This window comes from Bidens hawaiensis, unplaced genomic scaffold (genome assembly GCF_021521415.1).
Source record: "Bidens hawaiensis isolate Kalapana, Puna unplaced genomic scaffold, B.hawaiensis_p1.1 tig00017245_1, whole genome shotgun sequence".
NCBI lineage: Eukaryota > Viridiplantae > Streptophyta > Magnoliopsida > Asterales > Asteraceae > Bidens > Bidens hawaiensis.
The window spans coordinates 415,487-440,761 of NW_027492611.1; the positions used below are offsets into that span (position 1 = coordinate 415,487).

Here is a 25,275-nt window from a genome sequence, read left to right on the forward strand (position 1 = left end):
GAAACATTTACAATCAACTTCTAGTATTTTTAAAACCTATTGTATGTTCGGTGTCGCGTAGCTCATTCTCAGCCTATTTTCTACCATATATCCATATATAATGTAATTATACTAATAGTTACAGTATTTTTCTCTCATGTTCAATTAAATAATACTTTTTAATACATTTATCATTATAATATTTATTTCATTCACTCACAACTACTTTTAAAAAAATATTAAAAAATTATATGGTATGAACAGTTTGTTTTTTTTTTTTTTAGATTTACTTCTTTCATTATATAGAAACATAGATATTACATCAACATAGCAGGTAGGCGGGCAACAAGCTGCGTCGCCACCCCTTTCTGAATTGCAAACCCTAACCTGCTAAAGACATACCCCTGCCCCTTTGGAGTCGACACATTGTTATGCACAACCTGTTGGACCCTGGTTAGGAAACGGATAGCTTCCGGTGCCAAGGAGCCAAAGGTATCAAAAGCCAAAGGGACAAAAACATGTTGGTTCTCTTCGCAAGCTTTAGCATGTTTCTCCACCTTCTTCGTTTCAGCCCTTTTCATTGCTTGCCCAGCTACAAACCCATTATCCCTCAAACCAGCTAAGGGAGATACCCCTGTGAGGTCAACACAAGCGTGTTTTCCCCCGGCCCAACCAAAGACGAGCAAATCTGCCGGTCATAGAGTAGATCTCCCTTCCGTGGGGTCTGTAAGGAAGTTTACGGGGGCTTCCTTTTTAGCTGATATCCCAGCTCGCCTTAAGATGTCCCAAAGAACGTCCCGCACCCAATCATGTCGGTATTTGAACGCAGGCATCTCCTTGCAATGAACCGCATGCTCTCCGAATTTATCCAGGCAAGCCTTATGGCAGATCGGACATGTTTCGTCTTCTGGGTACATTGGGACCATCAAACGGTACTTAAGAATGGCCCTATACTCAACCGCAGACATGCTTTGGCCCAAGCCATCAATCGGGATAACGGTCAGAAAATCTTGGGCATGAGGACCTTGTAAGCATTCAATAACCGCCTTCTGTCGGGGGGACAATCCAAAAACTTCTCCCGGGCTCTGAGCGATTTTGCCAAAAAGGGCATTCGCCAAAGTTTTTTGAGGCTTTGGTAGGGCGGTGTCCATGTTAGAGAAACCGCCAATGTCAAAGTCTAGGAGAGTGCCTTTTAGGCGTTCCAGGGCCTGCACGTAGTCTGAGTCCAGGTCGACAACTCCGCTATTCCTTAAGATGTGATTCTGTAGCTTCCAAGACTGAGCCCTCGACGCTACAAAAGCGTAAACCCCAACATCATGAGCCGAAAGAAGGCCTAAACCCCCTAAGCGCATCGGTAAAGATGCAAGTCGCCACTAAAGATCACCAAAGAACGGGCCTCCACATACAACTATGTCTTCGATGGCTTCTCGAAGCCCCTTATCAAAATAGGATACCGCATCATCCATCATATGGGGGTGGCATGTTCGTAACCCAAAAAGCAACTTAGCAACCCCCATGCAAGACCTAAGCAGGAGGAGTTCGCTCTGGGGATCCCTAAGGCAAGGTAAGAGTTTCATAAGATCAACCGCACGAGATGCTCTCCGCCTCGCCAACTCCTTAATAAAGTAGGGATCTCGACTAACAGCCCCTCCAAGGAGCTTTACCCCTCTCTCTGGTCTACCAATCCCACTAGGGAAGAGCCCATCTTTGACTTTCACCCCATTACACGCTGGCCAAAAAACCTCGGTTTTCTTAATATTAAGTTGCAGCCCCAATGATGGCCCTTCCGAGCTGATAATGTCTAGAGCTTTAGCGACTTCGTTGGCACCACCAATAATAGTCCCATCATCCAAGTACCAAGCATGAAATGGGAGGTTACAGTCATTTTGTACCCGGAGAACAAGAGGGTGTAATGCTAAGGCAAAGAGGAGGGGCCCAAGGGGGTCTCCCTGCTGAACCCCAGTAGTAGCCCCTATACAGTCATCACCAACGTACAACCTAGCCGGCTGGGCATAAAGGAACTGAACCCATAGATAGATAGATGGGCAATGATGATGAACCTCCCGGAGAAGGGCTGTGTGGTCGACCATATTGAAGGCGTTGGAGAAGTCCACAGTAAGCATAGCTAAAGAACCGTCCGCGTGAAAGGATTTAAGAAACCGGTTCGCGCTGTGAAGCACCGCCTCTGCCCCATTAGGGGTCCCCACCCCAAACTGAAAGTCCCCTAAATACTGAGTCATTTCCCTTCCCAACCATCTTCATAGCCACTTTAGAAACCAACCTACGCCAGATAGCCCCCACAGCAATGGGCCGAATTCCATTATCCGGCTTTAATAAAGGGGTAAGGGGGCCGAAGCAATAAACTCAGCGAGCACCTTGGGGCACAGACCCCCTAGCCATAAGTTGACGACTTCAGTGATGGCTGAGAGCAGACCCATGGAAGTCACTGATCCCTCACCACTAAAAGCGTCCAACAAGTGTTGCGCCCGCATCCCGTCTCTCCCGCATAAGGTCCCTTTAGGAAATGATCGGATACATCTAAGCACACAGTCCCCATCCACAGAGAGAGTAGGCAGGGCGACAGAGCTAGAAGGCAAGGACGGAGGCGGCACCACTGGGTGTTTATCAATGAGGGCTTTCATGGTTGAATCTCCGAGATGGGCAACCCCACTTGAGCATAATACCTTGACTGCAGCTGTGAAATGACCATCCCTGACTTTCCTGAGACATTGTTTAATATTGAGGTTGTTTTCAGAACCCTCCTCCCCTCCCACCTCTCTTTTAGAAAAAATGCTTCCCCCCACGTTATCAAAGAGAGAAAGAACCAAGTCAGCAAAACTAGATCCATCTTTCCACACCGCAAGTGCTTGCTGAATGCTACTACATTGCAAAGACTTTCGATTCCCTGACCTGGGTTCCTGCCTAGTGGAAGGTTTCACCACCCTTAAAGTACAACGCGGCAACAATAGTAATTTGACCCAATTCTCAATCGAGCCTGGTGAATCCACTACCTTGCGTAAAGCGCATGCCAAAGTCTGAGCAAACGCCAAACGACAACTTGGAGGGATGCTCTTAACCGTTTGAATGGGAAGGGAGAAAACCCGTTCCAAATGGGATACATCCCCAACCACTCCTACAGATGGACCTGGGTCCCTATCCACAGACAAACGATTAGGTTTCTAGATCCCAACGATGAATTCTCCAGCATCTCCAGAATCCACAGAAAACGAATAGACACCATCAGCATGCTTGCACCCCCTGCTTAGGGCATGCAACGTCATGCACCTCCCACATAACCATTTATCCCCCGCCCGAAGGGCTTCCCCAACTTCTATAAAAAGGTCCAAATCCTTGGAGATAGCATCTTTTAAAAGGTTCTTCCGAGTATCCGTTTTGAAATGGGTACTTTGCATGTGCTCAAGTAGGCGGAAAAACCTCGAGGACCCAGGTCTACCATCCTTACACTTGTGGAAATGCTTAAAGGGGCATGGCCTTAAACCGTAAGTGGAGCTAGGACCAAGCCCTCCTGTATTTACGTTTCGAATTCTTTTTATGGTAGCCATGTACACACGAGAACAGAAAACAAACAAATCACAAAAGACACCGGACCCCTAAAGACCCCGACTTGAGATGAGTTAGAGCAAGAATCAAAGACCAACCCCCTCACACTCGAAGGAGGGGAGCAACTACGGGTTGCTCACCCCCCATCTAGCACCCCACAACAACCGCTAAGGCATAAGAGGAGGAAGGTATAACTCCAAAATAAAGAAAAATGGGTAGAACTCCAACTCAAAATACCCCCTTAAGCACCCAAATGCAAGTAAACAACCTTTAACTTATCCAAACGTAAGTCGTAATTTCATCGAACACCTGGCATGCAACAAGTATTAACCGCCAATTAATTGGAATAATTAATTGCATCAATCAAAATAAAAATAATAGTGGGATGATGATAGAGACAATGCATGGAATATAAATATAGGTAGTCTAGGCAGTTGATACTCGTGGACAGATCGAGATCGGTCGTTTTAACTTAAATTTAACTTTTTTATATAATATTTGTACTCTTATCTACTCAGAACTACTCATAATCATACCATATAAATTATAAATTTTCCTTACATATTTTTAGAGAACTGGTTGAGAATACTTTTACTCTGACAAACAATAACTTTTTTTTCTCCCCACATATAAATATAAAATTTTTAGGCATATTAAATATTTAATAAAGTATAAAAAGTCAAAATAAATGTTGTTGGTTCTGGTTTTGTGAGGCACACATAAATATATGAGATGGTTTGGTTTGGAGTGTGCCTCTGTCAAAATTGCTACAACTTTTGTCACTAAATCAACCAATCATTATTTTTAGCATGATCCCTTCTGATTTGAAACAGCAATCATAATATACATCCCGGGATTGGGTTATTCTAATTTGAACTTTGGAAGCATTATAACTCAATGTGTAGTTATAAAGCTCTATCTCCAGGCGTTATACGACACGTAGCGTCCAGTCAAAGTTATGGTTTTATACAAAAATAAGGTGTAGTCATAAAGCCTCACCCCCAGGCATTATGCGCCACGTGACGTCCAGTCAAAATTACACTTTTTTGGTTTTTTATTTTTTTTATCAATTCCATATAAGGCATTTAACCAAACACTTGATGGGCATAAACCCACATCCAAACATGAGCAGCCCTCCCACATCCATATAAGGCATTCAACCTCTATCATGTTCTCGACAATTGCAGTCATCAAAAAATTCTGGTCAGTCCCTTCAAATGAGTGTTCAAACTGGTTGTCTTCTTCAAAACTTTGAGATCCGGCTCCCACATCCTCATTATCCTCCTCCGGCACCGGAGAAGACACGTATCACGGCGACGGAAGCAGATCTGAATCTTGTGCGACGGATCACGGCGACAGCAGCAGATCTGAACCAGTTTCGACGGATCACGGTGATTGATCAGTGGTTTATATAATCTTCTTTGTTTTACATAACGGCTATCTTTCTTTGTGCCATTTCCGAGCGTTGTATACAAAACGTTCAAAAAAATAGCCAAAACGCCGGGGGGGCGGTGTACCCCCGGCGTTATACCATAAAACGCCGGCCGCAAAGCTCCACTACGGACGGTCTAACAATGGAGGCGAATTATGACACGTGACGCCTAGTCAGCAAAGGGTGAGAATTTGTTTTCGATGTGTAATGGTGTAGGGACTACAAACTGGGCCCACAGTATCTTTTTTATTATTTTCTTTTTATAATTAAACTAAACAAATAAAAACCAATTTATTTAAATAATTAAATAAAATTGCATTAAAATTAAAAAGAAATACAAAAAAAATATATAACTAAAAATTAAAAAAAATACAAAAAAATACATAACTAAAAATTAAAAAAATACATGACTAAAAAAATTATTAATATCCATAATATTCGCGCATTTTTTCAATTCGTTGTCGTTGCAATAATGTGGCCTCTTCGTGTAACCCGACCGTTTTGAGGGATTCGTATTCTTTACTCATTTCCCGCAATTTCAACATATCGGCAATCTTTTCGTGTTGTTTGTTGGTTTCTCTCATGGCATCGTTGAGTTCCTCGGCACACTTTTTCGTGTTTTTTGATGATTTCTCTCATGGTAGCAGTGAGTTCCACGGAATTCGGTTGGTTCGGGTTGTTTCTAGGATTCATTTTGCTAGATTTTTTGAAGAAGGTGCATGCTTATATAGATATGAAATGGAGAAGAAGGATATGAAATGGATATGAAATGAAGAAGAAGATGTATGTTTATATAGACATATAAATATAATGTTTTAATTAATTTTTTTTATTGTTGACCATTGTCAAACGGTCAAATTATTAAAATATTATTAATTTTAAACAAGTTTGGGCGACAATAAACTCCGCCCCCGCCCCTTTTCGCCCAAAAATTGCCCGGGGGGGGGGGGTTGTTCGCGCCCCTTCTCGCCATTTTTCGCCCAAACTCTAGCCCCACTACGTGTAAGGCCCCGTTACCGGTGCCTCACATTTGGGCGTTGGATTTACTCATCAACATAGTTCTATTCATCAGAGTTAATAAAAACATACGCGGTATATAAAAACTTTCATAAAACATTACATTAACCATAACTTGTCTTAAAATAAACATATTGTCTTTCAAAATATTATAATATTAAACATAAACGTCTCGAGTCTTCCGATGCCAACCTCTTATCCAATGCCACGTGTTCCCCTCAAGTGAGCTGTCTCATCCTACTCACCTGCGTGCATACTAAAAGTCAGCTACGCTGAGTGAGTTTTAGTTAATAACATAACATACTTTACATACATACATACTTTCATTCATATGTTCATAATTCAAATTCTACTTTACTCTATTCTATTCTGTCTCGGATATTATTAGGGTCCGGTCCCTTTTTCTACCTTGGATATTATTAGGGTCCAGTCCCTTTTCTTCCTCGAGATTAATAAAGGGCTCCGTCCCTTTTCTGCCTTGGATATTATTAGGGTCCAGTCCCTTTTCTGCCTCGAGATTATTAAAGGGCTCGGTCCCTTTTCTGCCTTGGATATTATTTGGGTCCAGTCCCTTTTCTGTCTCGAGATTATTAAAGGGCTCGGTCCCTTTTCTGCCTTGGATATTATTAGGAACCTGTCCCTTTTCTACCTTTCTATCTCTTACATTCATTCATAACATACATACGCATCATTCATAGTTCATACACATTCATATTCATAATCATAACTTGGCAGTACATGCAATATCCGAAGATCGTTCACGTACCGGCAAGCAATCATTCATACATTATACATAGCATTCATATTCATAACTATAACTTGACAGTACGTGCGATATCCGAAGATCGTTCACGTACCGAAAAGCAATCATTCATACATTATACATAGCATTAATATTCATAACTATAACTTGACAGTACGTGCAATATCCGAAGATCGTTCACGTACCGACAAGTAATCATTCATACCGTACACATATATCACATAGGGCATACACTTATCACTTAGGATAAGTGTATTAACAAATCACATCGAGTATGCACACAGCCCCCAAAACAAAACAAGGAATGGGGCTAGAAACTCACCTGAACTCTGCTTCTTTCTCCGATAGTTGTTAATCCCTTCCTTAATGGAGCTCGGCTAACTGTATATAAGTTTCACGTATCAATACTCGTCCGTTCTATTCAAATGGCCTAGTATTAGCTTACTTCTACTAAGCATTTTTTATGGTTTTCCTTCATTTTAACATTCATGTATTTTATCTCCTTAGGTCCTTACGATGCATGCCATCAAGTGTATACACGTATATGTATACATTTACACGTCGCCAGGTATCCAGGTCTCAATATAAGCAAACTTAGATATATAATCAAACTTAGATATAAGCGAACTTATATATAAGCGAACTTGTATATAAGCGAACTTAGATATAAGCGAACTTGTATATAAGCGAACTTAGATATAAGCGAACTTGTATATCAGGCGAACTTATATGTGGCGAACTTAACCAGCAGCTACGGGTTTGGTTTTAACAACATTCAAACCTTGATATGATGTTAACAATTCCCGTAAACGTTCCCACATCCATTTCCGGATAAGTCTTAACCCGGGGAACCATAAAGTTTGGACCTTTAGGCTTAAAACGTTCAAAACTAGATCTAGGGTTTATTTAAACGAGCCGTTCATAACCATGAGTTCGTTAAGTCCATTTTAATCTTCAAGATTGAAACTTTACGATTTTTCTAGACCCGAGCTATCATCCTACCAATTTTCATGTAAATCCGCTTATGAAAAGTAAACCTTTTTAACAAAACGTACCTTTGAGGTTTTTGTTGAAATCACTCGAGAGGCTCAAAACCATATCAAACGAACTCCGATTTGAGTGATTCAAGCGACCACGGAATCGCCTCGTCCCGATCTACAAACTCATCAGCTTAACTCCGCCGGAAACAGCCGCTACAGTCGCCGGAATAGTGGAACAGTGGCCGGAAATCTTCATTTTGAGCTGCTACGGTTTTGCTAATAAAAACCATACTTCCCGACCTCTGATCGAAGATCTAATCGGTGGGAATTTTCATTTATATACCGTGAACACTCAGTTAAAATTTGAGACCGATCCGACGGCTAGATCTCCGGGAATCTTTGTGTCTTTGTGGTGGTTTTCTCAAAAACGGGAATTGTGTTAAGTGTGTGTTTTGATGGTGTAGGCTATGGTGTATAGATGTATGAAAATGTAAAGGATTAGGGTTTTAAGGGGTATTTATACTCCCTTAAGCCCATGGACCTTAGGCCCATCTTTCCTTTTTGGTCCATAATAATTACATCTAATTAGCCTACTTATCCTTCCATTTTTATTATTTTACTATTTTTCTATTAACTCAAGTAAACTTTTCGGTCTTAAATAAATAATATATTAATTATTTATTCTTAGAAATTTCGGGATGTTACACTACGTATTGCCTAACGATAATTCTTATTCTTACGTGGTCGATATTGGTTTAATTTGTTGCAGTTAAAGTTTTATGACAAAAGTTTCATTATTAAAGTCAAAGGCTAAAAGTTAAATATGTGAAACTAAATTAATAACCCAAAAAGTGTATATGTGAAACTTTTGTGGCGAAAGTTTAATGAACCAAAAGTTTGTAAATAAAATTGAGGAGCCGAAAAGTATTTATGCGAAAGTTTTGTAACAAAATTACAAGAAATAAAAATTTACAAGATCCCTTTCAATATATATATATATATAACTCTCAGCTCAAAGTTCGTTTAGAAACTAGCTTAGAAAAGGCTTGCTCGGAATCGGCTCGTTTGTAAAACAAACGAACCAGGGTGAGGTTATTCGTTCACCATTCAATTTATGTAAGCAATATAGGAAGGCCAAAATTTTAGGAGCCGAATAAAGTCAGGGTAGTCTTTTATCCCTTAAATCTATTGATATGTACAACAAAAATTCTCTTTTTGCTGGTGACATTTATCTCTATGTACAAGAATAAAGAACTTTTAAAAATGAACAATCTGATAGAAGCTCAAATTTCAGCTTGTTAAGAGTTCTTGAGCCAAGACAACTCGTTTAACTTCAAGCTCGAGCTAATACTAGCCCGTCCTGCTCACTAAAGCAATCATAATCTAAACATTACAACAATTTGAATTTTGAACCATTGGGTTATTGGTATAACCATAACCATATTTTGATTCTAGGTTAGTTGCTGTTCACATAAAAACCAAACCAAAAATGAATGAATAACTCGATTCAAATAAATAAAAATATAAACCCGATAGGTTATTAGGCGACTCGAAATAGAAGTAAACGATTGAACCCAAAACACATTCACTTTCAACCAAAAGAACACATACAAGATCAGAGTCCATACTACTTTAAAAGTCAAGGCAACTCACAAGATTAATATGAAAATGTGGTAGATTTAAGCAACGATTACAACTATATCAAAGAATCGACCCTTCAAAAATTACAGAAAACCCGCTCTTCTTGTTCTCACCCGGTGTACATACAACTATGTTACATTACAAACCAACAAACAAGAAGCTTCACACCTGTTAGTCACCTATCGGTTAGATTAACCCTGACACCCGTTTACCCATTCTGAGAAAAACTGGTTTCCGACACTTGCAAAAAGACTGTCACCCGATTCATATTCCTGACTATACGTGAAAAACCGACATTTGTACCCGTCTGTAATTAACCTTCATGGATCAAAAGATCCTTGGCAATTAAAGCGATACGTTGTTTTGCACTATCGGAACGGAGCCCGTCTACTTTGAATCCCATCTGTTATATTCAATTTACAAACTAATCTAAGCTCTTTAATAATCAAACAAACAAGATAATTGATGTGTGTATTAGAAACTGTTTGACCTCAGTTTGACTATCGGGAGTGAACCAACGTAACAGAACACCAAGATGCACTACAGCTGGTATTATCTTGAAAAGTAATGGGGTTGTCACCTACAAACATGCTTTTGTTAGTGACCCACCAAATTCGATTTTATTTACTTTCATTTATAAAACTATCATCACTGCAAAAAAAAACAATAGTTTTCGTGTTATTACCAGACTAAGAGCAGTGGTTCCAAGAAGCAGCATGTACAGCTTCCCCTGAAAGGTAAAACGAATTATAATGTATTTAGATATGAATACCAATAAATTAAACCAATTTTTAACAACCGTATTAATCCCCAAACCGAACAAGAAAGTGATGTTAAAAAGGCGTGCTAAATAACCTCAACTAGATGAAGATTAGAAGCACGGCTGAGAAGAACAAAAGCAAACTCTCCTATTTGTGCTAAAGACATCCCAACCTGCATAACACATTATTATCAGGCCTGTAAAGAAATCGAACGATCGAAGACGAACAATAAAGCAAAAGGGTTTTCTTGTTTGTGTTCGTTTCCTAAGAAAATGAACCTGTTCGTGTTGGTTTATGTTCGCTCATTAACCGTATAAACAAATGGTTCACAGACGTAAACGAATAGACACTAGACGAGTGCCCGCGCGATGCAGCGGGTCTTTGAACGTGGAATCTATTAATCACGTAACAATTATGAGTGTTAATGGTTCAGTTTAAAACCTTGAAACCATTTAAACTGGTCATCGGTTTGGTTTCCCGGCTGGGTTGTTTACTTTCAGTCGTTTTTTTACTTCCTTTATCCTTTCAAGTATCAAATTTTGACTTAGTTGGAATTGATGATACGGTTATATTAATAATCATTTTAAGCAAAATTTATTATCAAAGCTTAAACTCTTAAACCAAACCAGAACCAAAACGTTAATAACAGTTTGATTTTAATTTTTAATGGTTTAGTTTTCGTTTAAAAACAACCAAAACCGGCATTGAACACCCCTACGTAACATATTAATTTTTTCAATTGAAAAATTATAATAATATTATATACAAACTAAAGAGAATAAATTCTCGTTTTTATGGTGCAATATATTTACAAAAAATATTAACGTATGAAAAACTTATTGTCGTTTAAAAATCGTGGGTGAGAAGTTGGTTTAAAGTTGAAACTAAAAACATGATATGGTTAAAGATGAGGGGGCAAACTTGTAAGTTAAGTGAATTGTGTTTAAAAGACAAGTTTACCCTTAATTACACATGTACTTCATGCTTTAAGTGTTGAAATTACTTAAAAATGGGTGTCTTAATCTGCCCTTGTTTGGTGTATTATATATAGTATAGATAATTGTGCATAGATAAACGGACATAACTGAGCTAAAACCAGTTAAAAGTATGTGATGTTGGGCCTAAAAAGTTATTAGAAGTAGACTAGTAGAGTATGTTGTAATGGGCCAAAAAAACTTTAAATTTATATATTGACAAACATTAATGAACAAGCTAAAACTAGCATAAACTGTCGACTACAAATGAACAAACTTAAATGATCAAACGTTCACGAACATAAATGAACAAACAATGCATGTGTTCATATTCATTCATTTAACTAAATGAACAAAACATTTTGTTTATTAAATAAACAAACTTTCCGCCGCACGGTTCATGAACTTTTTACTGAACGTTGAGTTCATTTACAGGCCTAATTATTATTAATTACTATACGCAGAAATTAGAAAGAACAAAATATTGACCCAGTTGACCAGTTTCCTTCTAACATACTTCTAGTTGCACCAAGTGTTTGCAAATTCTTAATTATTATAGAAAAGGAAGGAAATAGATCTTACAAGAACTGAAGTTTTGTTGTTGTAGCCAAAACCTTTGACAACTACAGAAATGACAACTGTCTTGGCAATGACAACCAACAGAACCGAGGCTAACAGGATATCAATGTGGTTCCACAGAAAGTGAACATGAATCAGCATTCCAATGCTTGCAAGAAATAAAGCAGCAAAGAAATTGCGTATCGGTTCGACCTGCATCAATAAAAACTTCAATCTAACTGTCTTTCTGCATAGTATATACCGGTACAGTCAAAAAGGTTTACCTGTTCAAGTGTATGTTGAGCAAGATCGGTTGTTGATATCATAACTCCAGCAGCAAACGAACCCAGTTCTAAACTTAATCCCAGCTTATCACTAGACTGAAATTACATCATACAAAATTTGTTTTAAGGGTCAAATTCATATATACCCCTATAAATTTGAAAAATAACATATGCAAAACTAAAAATATCATATATGCCCTTACAATGTGCTAAAATATCAAATATACCCGTCTATAGCCTATAAATTTTTTACCCATTTTTTCTAAAAAACTTATATTTTCACATAAGCTCATCTTGCTTGTTGTCGATGTCAATCAAAATCCAGATAAAAAGTGGTGCTCAGACAAATATAATTGAAAGATGTAGAATGGTCATTTAGTTAAAATTCATAAAAGTTGGGTATATATGATATTTTTTGTTTTGGTGTATATATGAACATTTTCAAGTTTGCAAGGGTATATATGAAATTAATCCTTTGTTCAATTATAATCAGCCAAATCAAGCAATGAAACAAAAAATTCAGTAAAGATTAAAAGCATCAGGAAGAAACACGAACCCAGGCTACCAGAAGGCAAAAGGCAACAGATGCCAACTGATACAGTTCATTAGTCTGCACAGTCATTTAATAACATAACCATATGTTCTACAAACGCCAACTTATATAATTTCAGCTAATATTTTCAAAGAGTTTGAATGATTTCAGACCTGTGATGAGAGGTTTATCATAAGCTTAAGGAACCAAGGTAAGCCCGTTCTTGATAATATTGATAAAACTGCCAAAAATCCAAGCAACGCTACCAGCCTGACTAACTAAGAATCAGTATGATGTTGAAATCAACAGAAATCTCCAAGATTCATCAAGTAGATTAAGCGTAAACCACTAAAAGTTGCACATTTTCATTTTAAAAGATTGAATATACTATATAACTAAATAAATAATATAATCAAAATATCAGAAACTTACGATTTAGTCATAGATATTACTCCTTGTAAAACACCTGAAGTTCCACCAAGAACAGGAAGAAGAGCGAACAATAAACCAACCGCACAATCCTGTAATATAAAGAAGATAAAACAGACTTTAATTTTCTCACGATGTGTAAGTAAAGATGAAATTATAAGAGGAAATGGCAAGTACCTGTAAGATGAGGGTCCCAATAGTAACTTGTCCATGAAGGGCATTGACACTATTCTTCTCCATCAAAAACTTTAGAACCTGCATAATAAAAATTGTACAACATATAATTAAGCTAGAACTTCACGAAAGGTCAACGAACTTCATGCACAAAAGTCAACATAGTCTTACCACTGCTGTTGAAGACATTGAAAGAAGCACACCAACAAAAACTCCCTCAGAAGATTTACCGCCACATAACTGTAAATGTCATCCAATTAAAGACAGAAAATAATCTGCAACAGCTAATATAATTATATAAAAATAAGTTAATTAAATAATTAGAAGACTAGAGCATCATCTTACCGAGGCTGTGATTCCACATACGCACATAAATAAGAAACTTTGAAGCAGTCCTCCAAGAACTGCAACAGCTCGAACAACTTTAAGCTAAAATTTTCAAACAAATTATTTGAGTTCAATATCTTGCATTGACAAAATATCACATAAATATAGGTTTTAATTACGAATCTAACCTTTGCCATAGAGAACTCAAGCCCTAAAGCAAAAAGAAGAAAAATCACACCAAATTGTGCTACTGTCTCTACCTGCATTTAAACATATAAATGTTGATCATCTTCCCACAACTTCAACATTGTTTTATCATGTCAGACTTAGATACGAAGTGGCATACTTGAACCAGTTCACTGACTACATCCAGCCCACCAGGCCCAACAATAGATCCTGCCAGCAAATATCCCGTAATAACCTGTTAAAGCAAAAAAAAAATACACAATCAATGAGTCATTTTTATAACTAAAAGGGTAAACACAAACAAGAAATCAAATATTGTTCATACTGGCTGTCCAGCACACGCGAAGGCAATGCCACCACAGGTGGCAGATACAATGACAACAACAAGGTCGGAAATTAACCTGTAAATTCATCAAATTATTAACTGCTTGGATGATTTAATAAAATTGTTTTGGTAACATAATAATGAATATAAGACAGAGAAATCTCTTATACATTACCTCAAGTCTAACTGTAGCACAGGATACTTTGACTTGAAATTGGATATTATAAAAACATTATCCTGAATACAGAGTGAGAAAATGTTAGTGTGTGACGCTAATAAATTATATTAAGATTTTAGTTTTTTTACCTTTCTATCAATTAGTGTTGGTGTCTCTTCTGCTCCATTATCGTTATCAATATTAAAAACATGATGAAGTTGAAAGGACCTACAACATTTGTCTTCAATGTTAGTATATTATTATTAATAACTAATGTATAACTTGTGTCTTCTGTACAAAAAATGCAACGCAACTTATATAAAACATCATAGAATCTATAATATATATAAACGAAAACATAAAAATCCTACGTGTCGCGATGTGGTCGCTCCCCCTTTTTATGGAGTCACCAGATTTGCTTGATTTTTAAATGGAGGTGTCTCATGCATTTGACCCGAATACACGGGTATGGGTCTTACCAAACCCAAATATTCCTTAAACGGGTTATAACAAACATCTCATTAAATTAAAAATTATTCTCACCAAATTATTTATGTAAAAATCCTATTTTATAAAATAGGATATACTAAAAATAATATCTGATTTATTTTAAAAAAGGTATATATATTATTTAAATTAAAACACCAATTTGATAGTAAAAAAAATAAACGGTTCTTGGGTCTCATCAAACCATAAGTATATTATTAACTTTCATAAATATTATTTATAATTAAAAAACCAATTTCATAGTAAAAAAAATAAACGGGAATTGGGTCTCATCAAAACCATATAGCTTTTAGACCGGGTTATAACATCTCATTTATTTGTGAAACAATTTATCATCAAACCATAAGTATATTATTAACTTTCATACAATAAGAAAAATATAAATTAAAATAAATAAATAAATATTAGAACAAACAATATAAAACAACCCCCGTAATACGGGGGATAAAAACTAGTTCAGTTATAAGTAAATAAGAGCCCATACTTATCGTCCTTTGTGTCATTTTTCTTCGATTTAACTCTAGCCACAGTTTCCAATACAGCCTGGTGAAAATAAATGTAAATCAAGTATAATATCTGAACTCCATTAATCAGAAAATTAAAGATTTATTTCCCTCATTATAATGATATGTTATAGAGAGCATTATCGAAGTGTATTCATTCATCTGAGACTGTAAAACCTAATGCCACTAACCTGTTGTCCAGCAACACTGTTATTGAAGCTGCCTGCATCATTCTCTGAAAATTCAACGCATGTGCACATATTAAAAATCAAGAAACATGCATAAAAACTTCAAAATTTCTGTCTATATTTTTATTTTAGAAGTAAAACAGAAACTGATAATAGCATGTTAATCACTTATATTCATATGTTGCCGGTGTAATCACAGATCTAACGAAGTATTGGATTAGATGACAAAAGATCAACTACACAAAACTAGTGAAGGTTTATCCATAGAAAAGTATAGAAGTGGCTGTGAAGACAAAAAGGGTATTAATGGCAAAGTTGAAGAATCAACTCTGTGATAAAATATTGAGGATCTAGCGATTTAATTAAAGATCTATTGGAATGATAGTATTACAGAAAATATGTTGGAGTTGCAATATCTCTTTTAGTTATTCCAGGATTTCTTTGGCAACCACATAATTAAGCCACAAGATACAGCTATTAAATCTTTAATAATATTTTACAGATAGGATGTGTAAAATAAACAAGAATATTGTGATGCTTGAAATTGAAGTAAAACACAGATCCAGAAGTGAAACTTCAACTAGCAGACCAACATTTAGTTAATAATATAATAACTAAATATCCAAGTAGAAACCAATTGAATGAGTCAATAACAGCACCTGATCTATTCAATTGCTCTAAAATGCACATAGTAAAAACAAAACCCCAATTAAATAAATAAAAGCAGGCAGCAGATCTAATAATAATAATAATAATAATAAGGTAACCTTGGTTCTGATCATTCTCAGTGAACTCCTTCTCGAGAGCACGATCAATCATGCCGGCGAAGGTGCGGTCTCTTTCGGTGGCATTGACGGTGGCGTTAACAACAAGGTCCGGCTGAATATCTGCGGCGGAGAGAACGAGAATGGAAAAGAATAATAAGAGAATGAGAATACACAGACGGCTGAATACACACGGTTTCATCCTACGGAGGGATCCGCAGGCCGGTTTTATTTAAAATGTGTGTGTGTGTGTGTGTCGGTTTTGTTTTGTTTCAGTGAGGGGTGGGGTGGGGTGGGGTTGATGATAGTGGAAGAGAGTGGGACCCACACAGCTAACAACTTGGAGGATGATGGACACCAGATTTATTTATTATTTATTATTATTATTATTATTATTATTATTATTATTATTTATGTTTGTATATCACTCAAAAACTTAATGATGAAAGTATTGGACAGTGCATGTGAGTTTTTGATAATTGTGTTGAAATATTGGTAGGTTGTTTGCAATGCATGATGTGTATCCAAGTCTGGTTTGAAATGCTATAGAATGACTAAATATTTAACATTTAAAGTTAAGGTGTCAAAACTATAATAGATGAGTTTAAAATAACTAAAAGAAAACATAGGGTTATGAGCAATGTTTTTATATCCGGTCCGGACATTTTATCGGGTCAAAGGTTAAACCAACCCAAGAGGGTGGATCGGTGTTTGACCGAAAATAAAAAATAACAATATAAATAATATAATTACATATAAAAAACAATAATAACCGAAAATAATAATAACAAACTTTAATGTGTATTTATGTTTTACACATTGTTTATTGAATATATATATATATATATATATATATATATATATATATAATTTATGTTTGATAGATAAAGACATAAAGTTTGTTTGGTTAGCTCATGGATAATTAAATGAACCTTGGGAAAGTTGATCGTGAGGGGTAACGATAAACTTTGATATGTCATGTTCGTGCTCAATAGTTGAAGACCTAAATTAGTTGGTTATATTTAAGAAAATTTTCTAGCGTTTGAGACCTTGCTAGATGGGCTTGAAGGAACTGTTCTGAAATGCGGAGAAAATGCGTGTGGTGTTTTAAATTAATCCTCATTGTTGAGAAACAGGTTGTGCTCTCTAAGTCAACCATAGAAGCTTCAAACAAGACGTACCAAAGTTAATAAGATTGTGTGAGTTTTATCTATATGATTTTGTTAGTGTAGGAAAATTTTGCTCTCATGCGTGATGTTGACTTGTACATTAATCGTGTGCAAATTTATGAAAGATTTGCTAGCTTAAATGGCACCAATCTTTAGTGATGGTGGAAACACACAAGAGTCTCCCTGAAGAAACACTAACCGGACCCCGGGCAGATTACTGGTAACCTGGGGGTTAGATAGATGTTTCCCACGAGGGGTTAGACCCTTGGAAGATGGTTCTTCTGATAACCTGCAAAACAGACACCGTGAGCTCGTCACTGAGAAGGGGGGGTTCCTCCTTGTGACCACCCTCCGGCGTGAGAATCAGACTAGATTGCTCTTTAAATATAAAAGTATATTAAGAGATTGCTAGAGCAGATATCAGGTATATATGATAAGATAAGATGTTTTAAGATGATCATACCATTGGGGTATTTATAGCCGAATGTAGGTTTCCAAGGGGTTTAGCCGGCCCAACACGCTACCAACTGTAACCTATGCACGTGCCTTGCCTGTGAGTGGTGGATAGGTAGCGGCTGACACAGAGCAGGCGTGTCGTGCACTCTTCCTCTTCTGCCAACTACAGGCTAGGCACGTGGTTTGGCAGGAGTTGGTGGGTAGGCGGCGGCTATTGGTCACAGTGCTGTGGCGTGCTGTCTGCCATGCTGCTGTCAGTGAGCTGTCGCATTCTTGGTCAGATCTTTTGTCTGTACCTCGTCAGGTATCACACAAAAGATCCTCCATCATACGGACTGGCTCATTTAGGCGGGAGTTTTCCCCCTCCCGCCTTTGCTCATTCCTTCAGGTGACACTGGGGAGAGTTAAGTGCCTTGTGCGTGTAGCCATGCTGCGCGGGTGGCCTTCCCTAATGGCTTGTATCCGAGGCTGCGGGGACAGGCGGAGTCCTTCACCATTGGGAGGCATTTCCTGCGGGACCAGCTTGCGTACTGCGCGTAAGGACGTTACGTCTCTGAGCATGGTTGGTCCTGCGGATCCAGTTGGTCTCTGCGCAGACGTCCCTGTTTAAGGTGAGTCTTGCGGGTCCAACTGGGCTCTGCTGGGACCTACCTCTTCAAGTCCCCCCAGTCCAATGTTCTTCTCATGAGTGTTTAATAAAATGAGGTGAACTTTTGGACTTGAGCAAAGGGTTTTGAAAAGGGTTTTGTAAGGTTTTCCATGGGGATTCTTTCCGCGGAAGTCCTTGTCACTTGCAGAAATGCCCGAGTTTCCTGCTTGGTCTTTGGGTATGATGCGGGTAGGTCTGTAACCTCCTCGCAAGTCAGGAGCATTGAGTCCCAGTTGTATGTATTTTCCATGAGGTTTTGGTAGTTTTGAACATAGTGATCAATTATGTTAAGACCACCAATTCCATCTTGGAGCTTCAAACAACGTAGTTCTCGACGTTCCCGCTATGCGGGGATGTTATTTCCGTTTCCGCAAGCATTGCCCAGAAGATCCTTCTTGGTTTCAATTCCCAGCGGAGCGCTAGGTATGTGAAGGGTTTTGCCTTAACACTGTACCTGTGCTCGTCTTACGGTTACTTTACTTCCAAGGTATTCCTGGCGTCAATTCCCTGCGGGTGCTAGGTATGTGAAGGGTTTTGCCTTTACACTGTACCCGCACCCGTCTTATAGTTACTTGGTTGCCGAGGTACTTGGCTTCAATTCCCTGCGGGTGCTAGGTATGTGAAGGGTTTTGCCTTAACACTGTACCCGCATCCGTCTTACGGTTACTTGTTCACCAAGGTTTTCTTGGCTTCAATTCCCTGCGGGTGTTAGGTATGTGAAGGGTTTTGCCTTAACACTGTACCCACAGCCGTCTTACGGTTATTTGTTTGCCAAGGTTTATTTGGCTTCAATTCCCTGCGGGTGCTAGGTATGTGAAGGGTTTTGCCTTTACACTGTACCCGCATCCGTCTTACGGTTACTTGCTTGCCAAGGGGTAAGGGGTATTTTCCCGCTTACTTTTTAATATTTTCGAATTTTGAATTTTGAAATTCGAAGAGTTGGTGAAAAGATAAGTCCAAACCTCTGAAACGTCGTGCGACGGTTTCTTCTGACTGTGTCAGGACGTGCAGGGAGTTATGGTGACGTGACAGAACATGGTCATTCCAGTTGCTTTTTCAGGCGCGTGGGCACGGGATTTCGGGCGCGTAGCCGCGAAATCTCTGGCATACGTCCTTGTGACAGATGTTGCCAGCTTGCTTTTGCCACGCGTCCTAGTTTCATTGCACCTTTGATTTCTCTCTCTTCCGTATTAAATTCATCGCATTAATTGCGATTACTATATAAAGGGGGAGAGGGTTATTTGCAATTCACACTTTTCACTTTCATCTCTTCTTCTCAAGTAATTTCCGGCGAATTTTTCTGTTCAGTAAAGCATTACCCTGAAATCTCTTTTCATCTTTCTTCCACCATGTCTTCTCATGATGCTGATGACCAGAAGACTGCTGGCGAATGCCAGTGCTCTCTTCCTGTCGATCTGTACCAGTATATCGTCAGGAAGTTCATGCTCGAGTCTCTCGAGCCTGAGTTTCCTGAACCCCACCATACTGTGTACGATGCCCCTAGTGGCAAGATCGGGGTTTATGCTGCATTCTTTGTCTACGGAAACCTTAGGTTTCCGTTGACAAAGTTTGTGTACCGTGTCCTGGAGAGGCACGGTGTGCACCTGACAGAGGTGCACCCCATGGCCATTGCCAAGGTCCGGCACTTTGAGTGGGTGTGCCGGATACTGGGCCTTGAGCCCCTCGTTGACCGTCTGATGACCTTCTACACCTGGAGGTGCATCCAGGGGTGGTACACTCTTACAACCCGTATCAAGGGTTTAAAGATTTGTACCACCGAGCGGAGTCTTCGCTCATTGAGAAGAGAGTTCTTCTTCATATCCGCTCGCGCCATCCCCATCGCCATGAAGTTCAAGAATGGCCAGGCGCTTCCGAACCTTCCCGCCCTCAACTACGAGGAGGCGGAATGGTTCTCGAAGATATCCCGGGTCCAGTCCCCGGTTTTCCGTTTTCCGGAGTCGGCGATGGTGATGCTGGGGATGAGCCGGGTGTGGAAGGCGGCGAATGCGGATAAGGTTCCGATCGTCCTTGAATATGGTTCGAACTCTGTCCCTTATGGTACGTCTTGTTTCATTTTGCTGACTTCGATTTTTTCTAACTTTCTTGTTGATTTCAGAGGGGAACGATCTTCAGTCGCTCCTGAACCCGCGGGAGGAAGATGGTCCCGCGCGGATGGGTACTCGTGCTCTGGACGAGAACGAGTTGCCCATCTTAGAGCAGACCGCGGGTCGGTTCGTGGAGGTTTACCCGCCAGGCCAAGAGATCCTGAGCCACCGACGGCCAGGTAAGCCTATCTTCTACCCTGAACCTCTCAATGCTGTGCCTGCTGCTGGAGTTGACATTTCTTCTTCTGAGGAATCCGCAGAAGGTCCTCCACTGGTGCGGAAGAAAAAGGCTGCCGTCGGGAAAGGCAAGGAGAAGGTGGCCTCTACGGCCGACCCGGTAGTCCTATCTGACTCGGAGTCAGATAGTGCAGAGGTGGCGGGGAAGCCCGGTGGTGAGGAGACCACCGCTCCGGAGGCTGTAGCTGTTACCTCCGGGGAGGCAGCGACGACGACGGTTACCGGTGTCAAGAGGCCGGCTCCATCGGGTTCGCCCCCGCTCGTCCGTATGTTCAAGCTCAAGAAACCCCGTAAGTACCCCCATAATTCTTGTCTAGATTTGTTGTTTCAAATAAATTTTTCTAACTTGCTTGTGCAGGTGTGGATGTTGACGCATTCCAGGGTGGAGTTGGAGCAAGTATTCCCCCGCCAATGAGGGAAGGCTCGGTCAGCCTTCCCGAGGCGTCGACCCAGGCGTCTGCGCCTGCTTCTGTTGGTTCCAGCCTTCCTGAGGCTGTTCCAGCTGAGAAGGTGTCTCCGCCGGCCGTGAGTGCAATTTTTACAGCATCTTTCACGGAGCCGGCGGTTACTGTTGCTGAGGAGGCAACGCCAACAGTGGCTACCACAGCGGCTGCCACTATACCTGCGCCACCGGCACCGACGGCCGGACCATCAGGTACGCGCCGGGCTTCCCGCCGATCTATGCCACCTTCCCGTCTGCCTGACCTGTTGGACGGATTTCCTTTAGGTTCAGGTGATGGGTTTGGCGGCTATCGGCCTGTTATTGACCCTACAGGTACGTAGGGTTCTTTTTCCTTTGTATATTTTTATCATCTTTTCCTAACTGCCTTTGTTTCTTTTGCAGTGTCGGATTCCAATGAAGTGTATGTTCCAAGATGGAACATACGCCGAGGAACAACCCTTCGCACCCCTGTGGAGTGCGTGGATTGGGCTCGCCACGCTGCTCCTCATGGTGCGTTGGGGGAAGCCATGGCTAGCTACCAGGAGGGTAGGCTAACCAATGAGCTTCGGGTTCTCCAAGCCCGGATGCAGCCTCGCGTCGAGCTGCTTTGTCGTGAAAACGACAAGTTAAAAGCAGCTCGCGCCAAAGAAATATCTGAGACGCGGGCTCTGCGGGAGGAGAACCGGCAGTTGGCCGCTGCCGCCGCCGAGAAGGAGAGAGCATTCAAGGCCCTCGAGGTTGAAGTCCAGGCGCGACTCGATGCCCGCTCCAAGGCTGCCCAAGCTGTGAATGAACAGCTTCGGCTGGCTAAGGAGATTGCGCGAAACTCAACTGAGAGGGCTGCCAAGGCTGAAGCTGTTGCTGAGCCGCTTCGCGAAGAGAATGAGCAGCTTAAATGCAAATTAAAGGCTCTTCAGCATGCTCATGACGCCTTGGCAATGGAAGATGCCAAGAAGCTGCAGGAGATCCTTGACCAGAGGGGGGTGCTTGACCGCACTGAAAGGAAACTCAAAAGCGTCGAAGAGGCTGCCGCCAAGGAAGTTCAACTTGCCAACCTTGATAAAAGCGGAGCCTAACGTGCTTACAAAGAAAGTCAAGCTACCCTCCAATGGCTGCTTCGAGAAGCGTTGCCTCAGGTATCTTTATCTTTTTCTTTACGCTTTCCGCTCGTAATTAGAAAATGTTCTAACTTGTATTCTTTTGTAGGTTGTGCGTCGGGTCCTTTCAGAGACCTCTTATGACGATGCGATGAGCGCAGCCCTCAACGCTTCTCATGAGGATGGGGAGAAGACTGGCTTCCTGCTTGGTCTTGGGTTTGCTGAGAGAGGCTTTCCGCCCTCCAACTTCCCTTTATTCAATGTTAATACTGAAGCTGCTTATGACCAAGCTGTGAACCAGTACGCTGCCTTCCCGCATCCAGTGGTGGAGAAGGTGAATGAAGCTGCTGCTGCTGATGATGGGCTAAACATCCTTAAGGCTTTCCTTGGGCAGCCGCTCTCTGACGGTGCTGGTCCAAGCGGAGGTGGCCCTGAAGCCTGATCCTGAAGATCCCTTCCCACTGCTAGGATAGACAGCTTTGTATAGATTTCTTTTAGGCGGGTAGTTACCCGGCCACTGTTGTAATATATCATTGAAATATACGATTGTTATTCCTTTCATTGGATTCTTTGCTTTATAAACTTATGACTTGCATACTTAGTTTAAAATAGCAATTTTCCAAGTGTTTAGAATAAGAACCTTTGAACGTGGTTGATAGTGGGTTAAAGTTTCGCTTCCTCCTTCGTGATTGTGCGGGTAGAACCGTCACTTGCACTTGGTAGGATGGCTAAACTTTAACTTTTATCTAACCTGCGTGTAGGTTTTTCTTACTTTTTGAGGATAAGTTAACCTTTGAACGTGGTTGATAATAGGTGTGAAGTTTTGCTTCCTCTTTCGTGATAGCGCGGGTAGAACCGTCACTTGCACTTGGTAGGATGGCAAAACTTTACCCATACCTGACCTGCGTGTAGGTTTTTCTTACCTTTTTAAGAATTTTGTTTTGAACCGTTCGACGCGCGGTTGTCGATAGGTTAGTGTTCATCTTCCTTTCATGATTCGTGCGGATAGACCGGCACTTTCATTTAATGGAATAATTGAACTCTTCTCCTTCAACTGACCTGCGTGAAGGTTTGCCACGTTATTGGGTTCGTGCGGGTAAGACCGCCTTCCCACGCAACGACTTCACGTAATGTGAATGCCGTCACCAGTGTTGGATTGTTTTAACCGTTCGACGCGCGGTTGTTGATAGGTTAGTGTTCATCTTCCTTTCATGATTCGTGCGGATAGACCGGCACTTTCATTTAATGGAATAATTGAACTCCTTCAACTGACCTGCGTGAAGGTTTGCCTGTTGAGGATAAGTTAACCTTTGAACGTGGCTGATAATAGGTGTGAAGTTTTGCTTCCTCTTTCGTGATTGTGCGGGTAGACCCGTCACTTGCACTTAGTAGGATGGCATAACTTTACCCATATCTGACCTGCGTATAGGTTTACCTTTTCCTCTTAAGAATTTTGAACTGTCCCACGCGCGGTTGTTGATAGGTTGGTGCAGTTCCCTCGAATGATTCATGCGGATAGACCAGCACTTTCATATGGTAACTTTTTTCCCCTTCAACTGACCTGCGTGAAGGTTTATCATGCTTTTTGGGTTCGTGCGGGTAGGACCGCCTTCCCATGCAATGACGTTTTTTGTAATTATGCGGTGAAAACCGGCATATTAGTGTGTACAAAAGTATAAATGTAAATCATCAGCTTCGACGTTTGAAAGAGAATCATTTCCATTAGAAGTGGCTCTTGGCCTTTTCTGTACAAATTGGAATTGATTACATGCAAACTGTGTAATTGAACTCCCTTCCATGTTGGGACAGGAGTGCCATCGAGCCGACACGCACCTGTTTCGGGATCTCGTTCTTTACGCAGCATGTAGTCTCCATATTGAAGCTGATTTTTTATTCATGTTTACCCCAGCCATGGTTCCACACGCACCTGCCTGCCTGCTTAGCTTTTATTTCGCCACGAGGTGTGCGAGCGTCCCATCTCTGACGAATGTTTCGACCATGTCTTTTACGTCTATGCATTCTTCAGTGTTGTGGCCTTTTGTTCTGTGATAGTCACAGTACTTGCTCCGATCAGCATCGTGACGATGTCGGATTACTGGAGGCTTTGGCCATGGGAGCTCTTCAGTAGCAAATATGTCAGTGACGCTTTTGGTAAGTGGCGTCCATCTGGAGTTCCGGTGCAGCTTTACAAGAGTCTCCCCCCCCCCCTCACCCCCATTGGTTTGTCAGACTATTAAAGCCAACAATATTAGTTTTGCCCACTACAATCATAACATTTATGTTTCGGCAATGAAGATTGTAAAGTCAAATTTACATAATCGAATTTCTGAACTTTTTAATGCCTATGTAACTTGTGGCATCATCAAAAAGAACTTATCACGAATGGAGTTGTAATCGACTATTTTCAGAAACAAAAACGTACAAAGGATAATTGTATTATGTACTTTGTTTTGTTTATATATTGTTAACAACGTTTGAAACTACCTTCAATACCAGAGTGACTTTTCATGAGACGAGATGTCAATCGTTTATACTGATTTTGATACTTCAAACATGACTCACGCAATAACATCATTAAGAAGAAAACCCGCCACCATAAGAAAATCCCCTTAAGTCAGGTTTCGAACTTGAAACCATAAGATCCCAAATCCGTGATATATGTATAATATGTCATTAGGTTTTTTTTCAGGTATTAAGAAAAGTTATGGTTTTTACTAAATTATTCAAATGCTTCAAATTTGTTTAGCCATACTTATCAGTTGTCATGGATGATTAAAATAAACAGGTCCAAGAGAACATAAAACAATTTTAAATAAAACTTTGAAGAATCATTTACAAGATTATTAAACATGTCAATTTATCTTTCTAAAAAACTCAAAGTGGTGCTATAAGTTTTTACAAGATGTCTAAATATATGTTTGGGATTACTTTTTTAAAATGATGCATTTAGATGTTTTTAGAGAGACATTTAGGACATTTTGTCTCTTCAAAAAAACAAAAAACATTTTAAAGAAGCAATAATGACTATGGAGGAACCAAGTACCCTAGGGTCATGGTGTAGATATTTACACTCCTTAA

General features: G+C 40.1%; 1 protein-coding gene across 1 annotated transcript; it reads right to left on the reverse strand.

Moving 5' to 3' along the window:
* Positions 1-9,625: 9,625 nt before the first annotated feature.
* LOC143553464 (K(+) efflux antiporter 4-like) lies at positions 9,626-16,244 on the reverse strand. The gene is made up of 20 exons (XM_077043467.1): positions 16,046-16,244; positions 15,282-15,325; positions 15,072-15,130; positions 14,230-14,308; positions 14,099-14,160; positions 13,924-13,999; positions 13,759-13,833; positions 13,601-13,672; positions 13,431-13,514; positions 13,257-13,325; positions 13,089-13,166; positions 12,915-13,003; positions 12,656-12,752; positions 12,507-12,560; positions 11,951-12,046; positions 11,691-11,879; positions 10,229-10,306; positions 10,059-10,103; positions 9,864-9,953; positions 9,626-9,776 (listed from the first exon to the last, which is right to left on the reverse strand). Exons 1-20 carry the CDS (start codon positions 16,242-16,244, stop codon positions 9,687-9,689), a joined length of 1,725 nt encoding a protein of 574 aa, XP_076899582.1. The 3' UTR covers positions 9,626-9,686.
* Positions 16,245-25,275: the final 9,031 nt, after the last annotated feature.

Excerpts from the sequence above, each read along its gene's own strand:
- LOC143553464 (XM_077043467.1), bottom strand. The coding sequence starts at position 16,244 with ATGAAACCGTGTGTATTCAGCCGTCTGTGTATTCTCATTCTCTTATTA. Across the intron at positions 14,161-14,229 it reads CAACACTAATTGATAGAAAG|GATAATGTTTTTATAATATC; the intron begins GTAAAAAAACTA and ends CTCTGTATTCAG. Across the intron at positions 10,307-11,690 it reads ACAACAAAACTTCAGTTCTT|GTTGGGATGTCTTTAGCACA; the intron begins GTAAGATCTATT and ends TGTGTTATGCAG.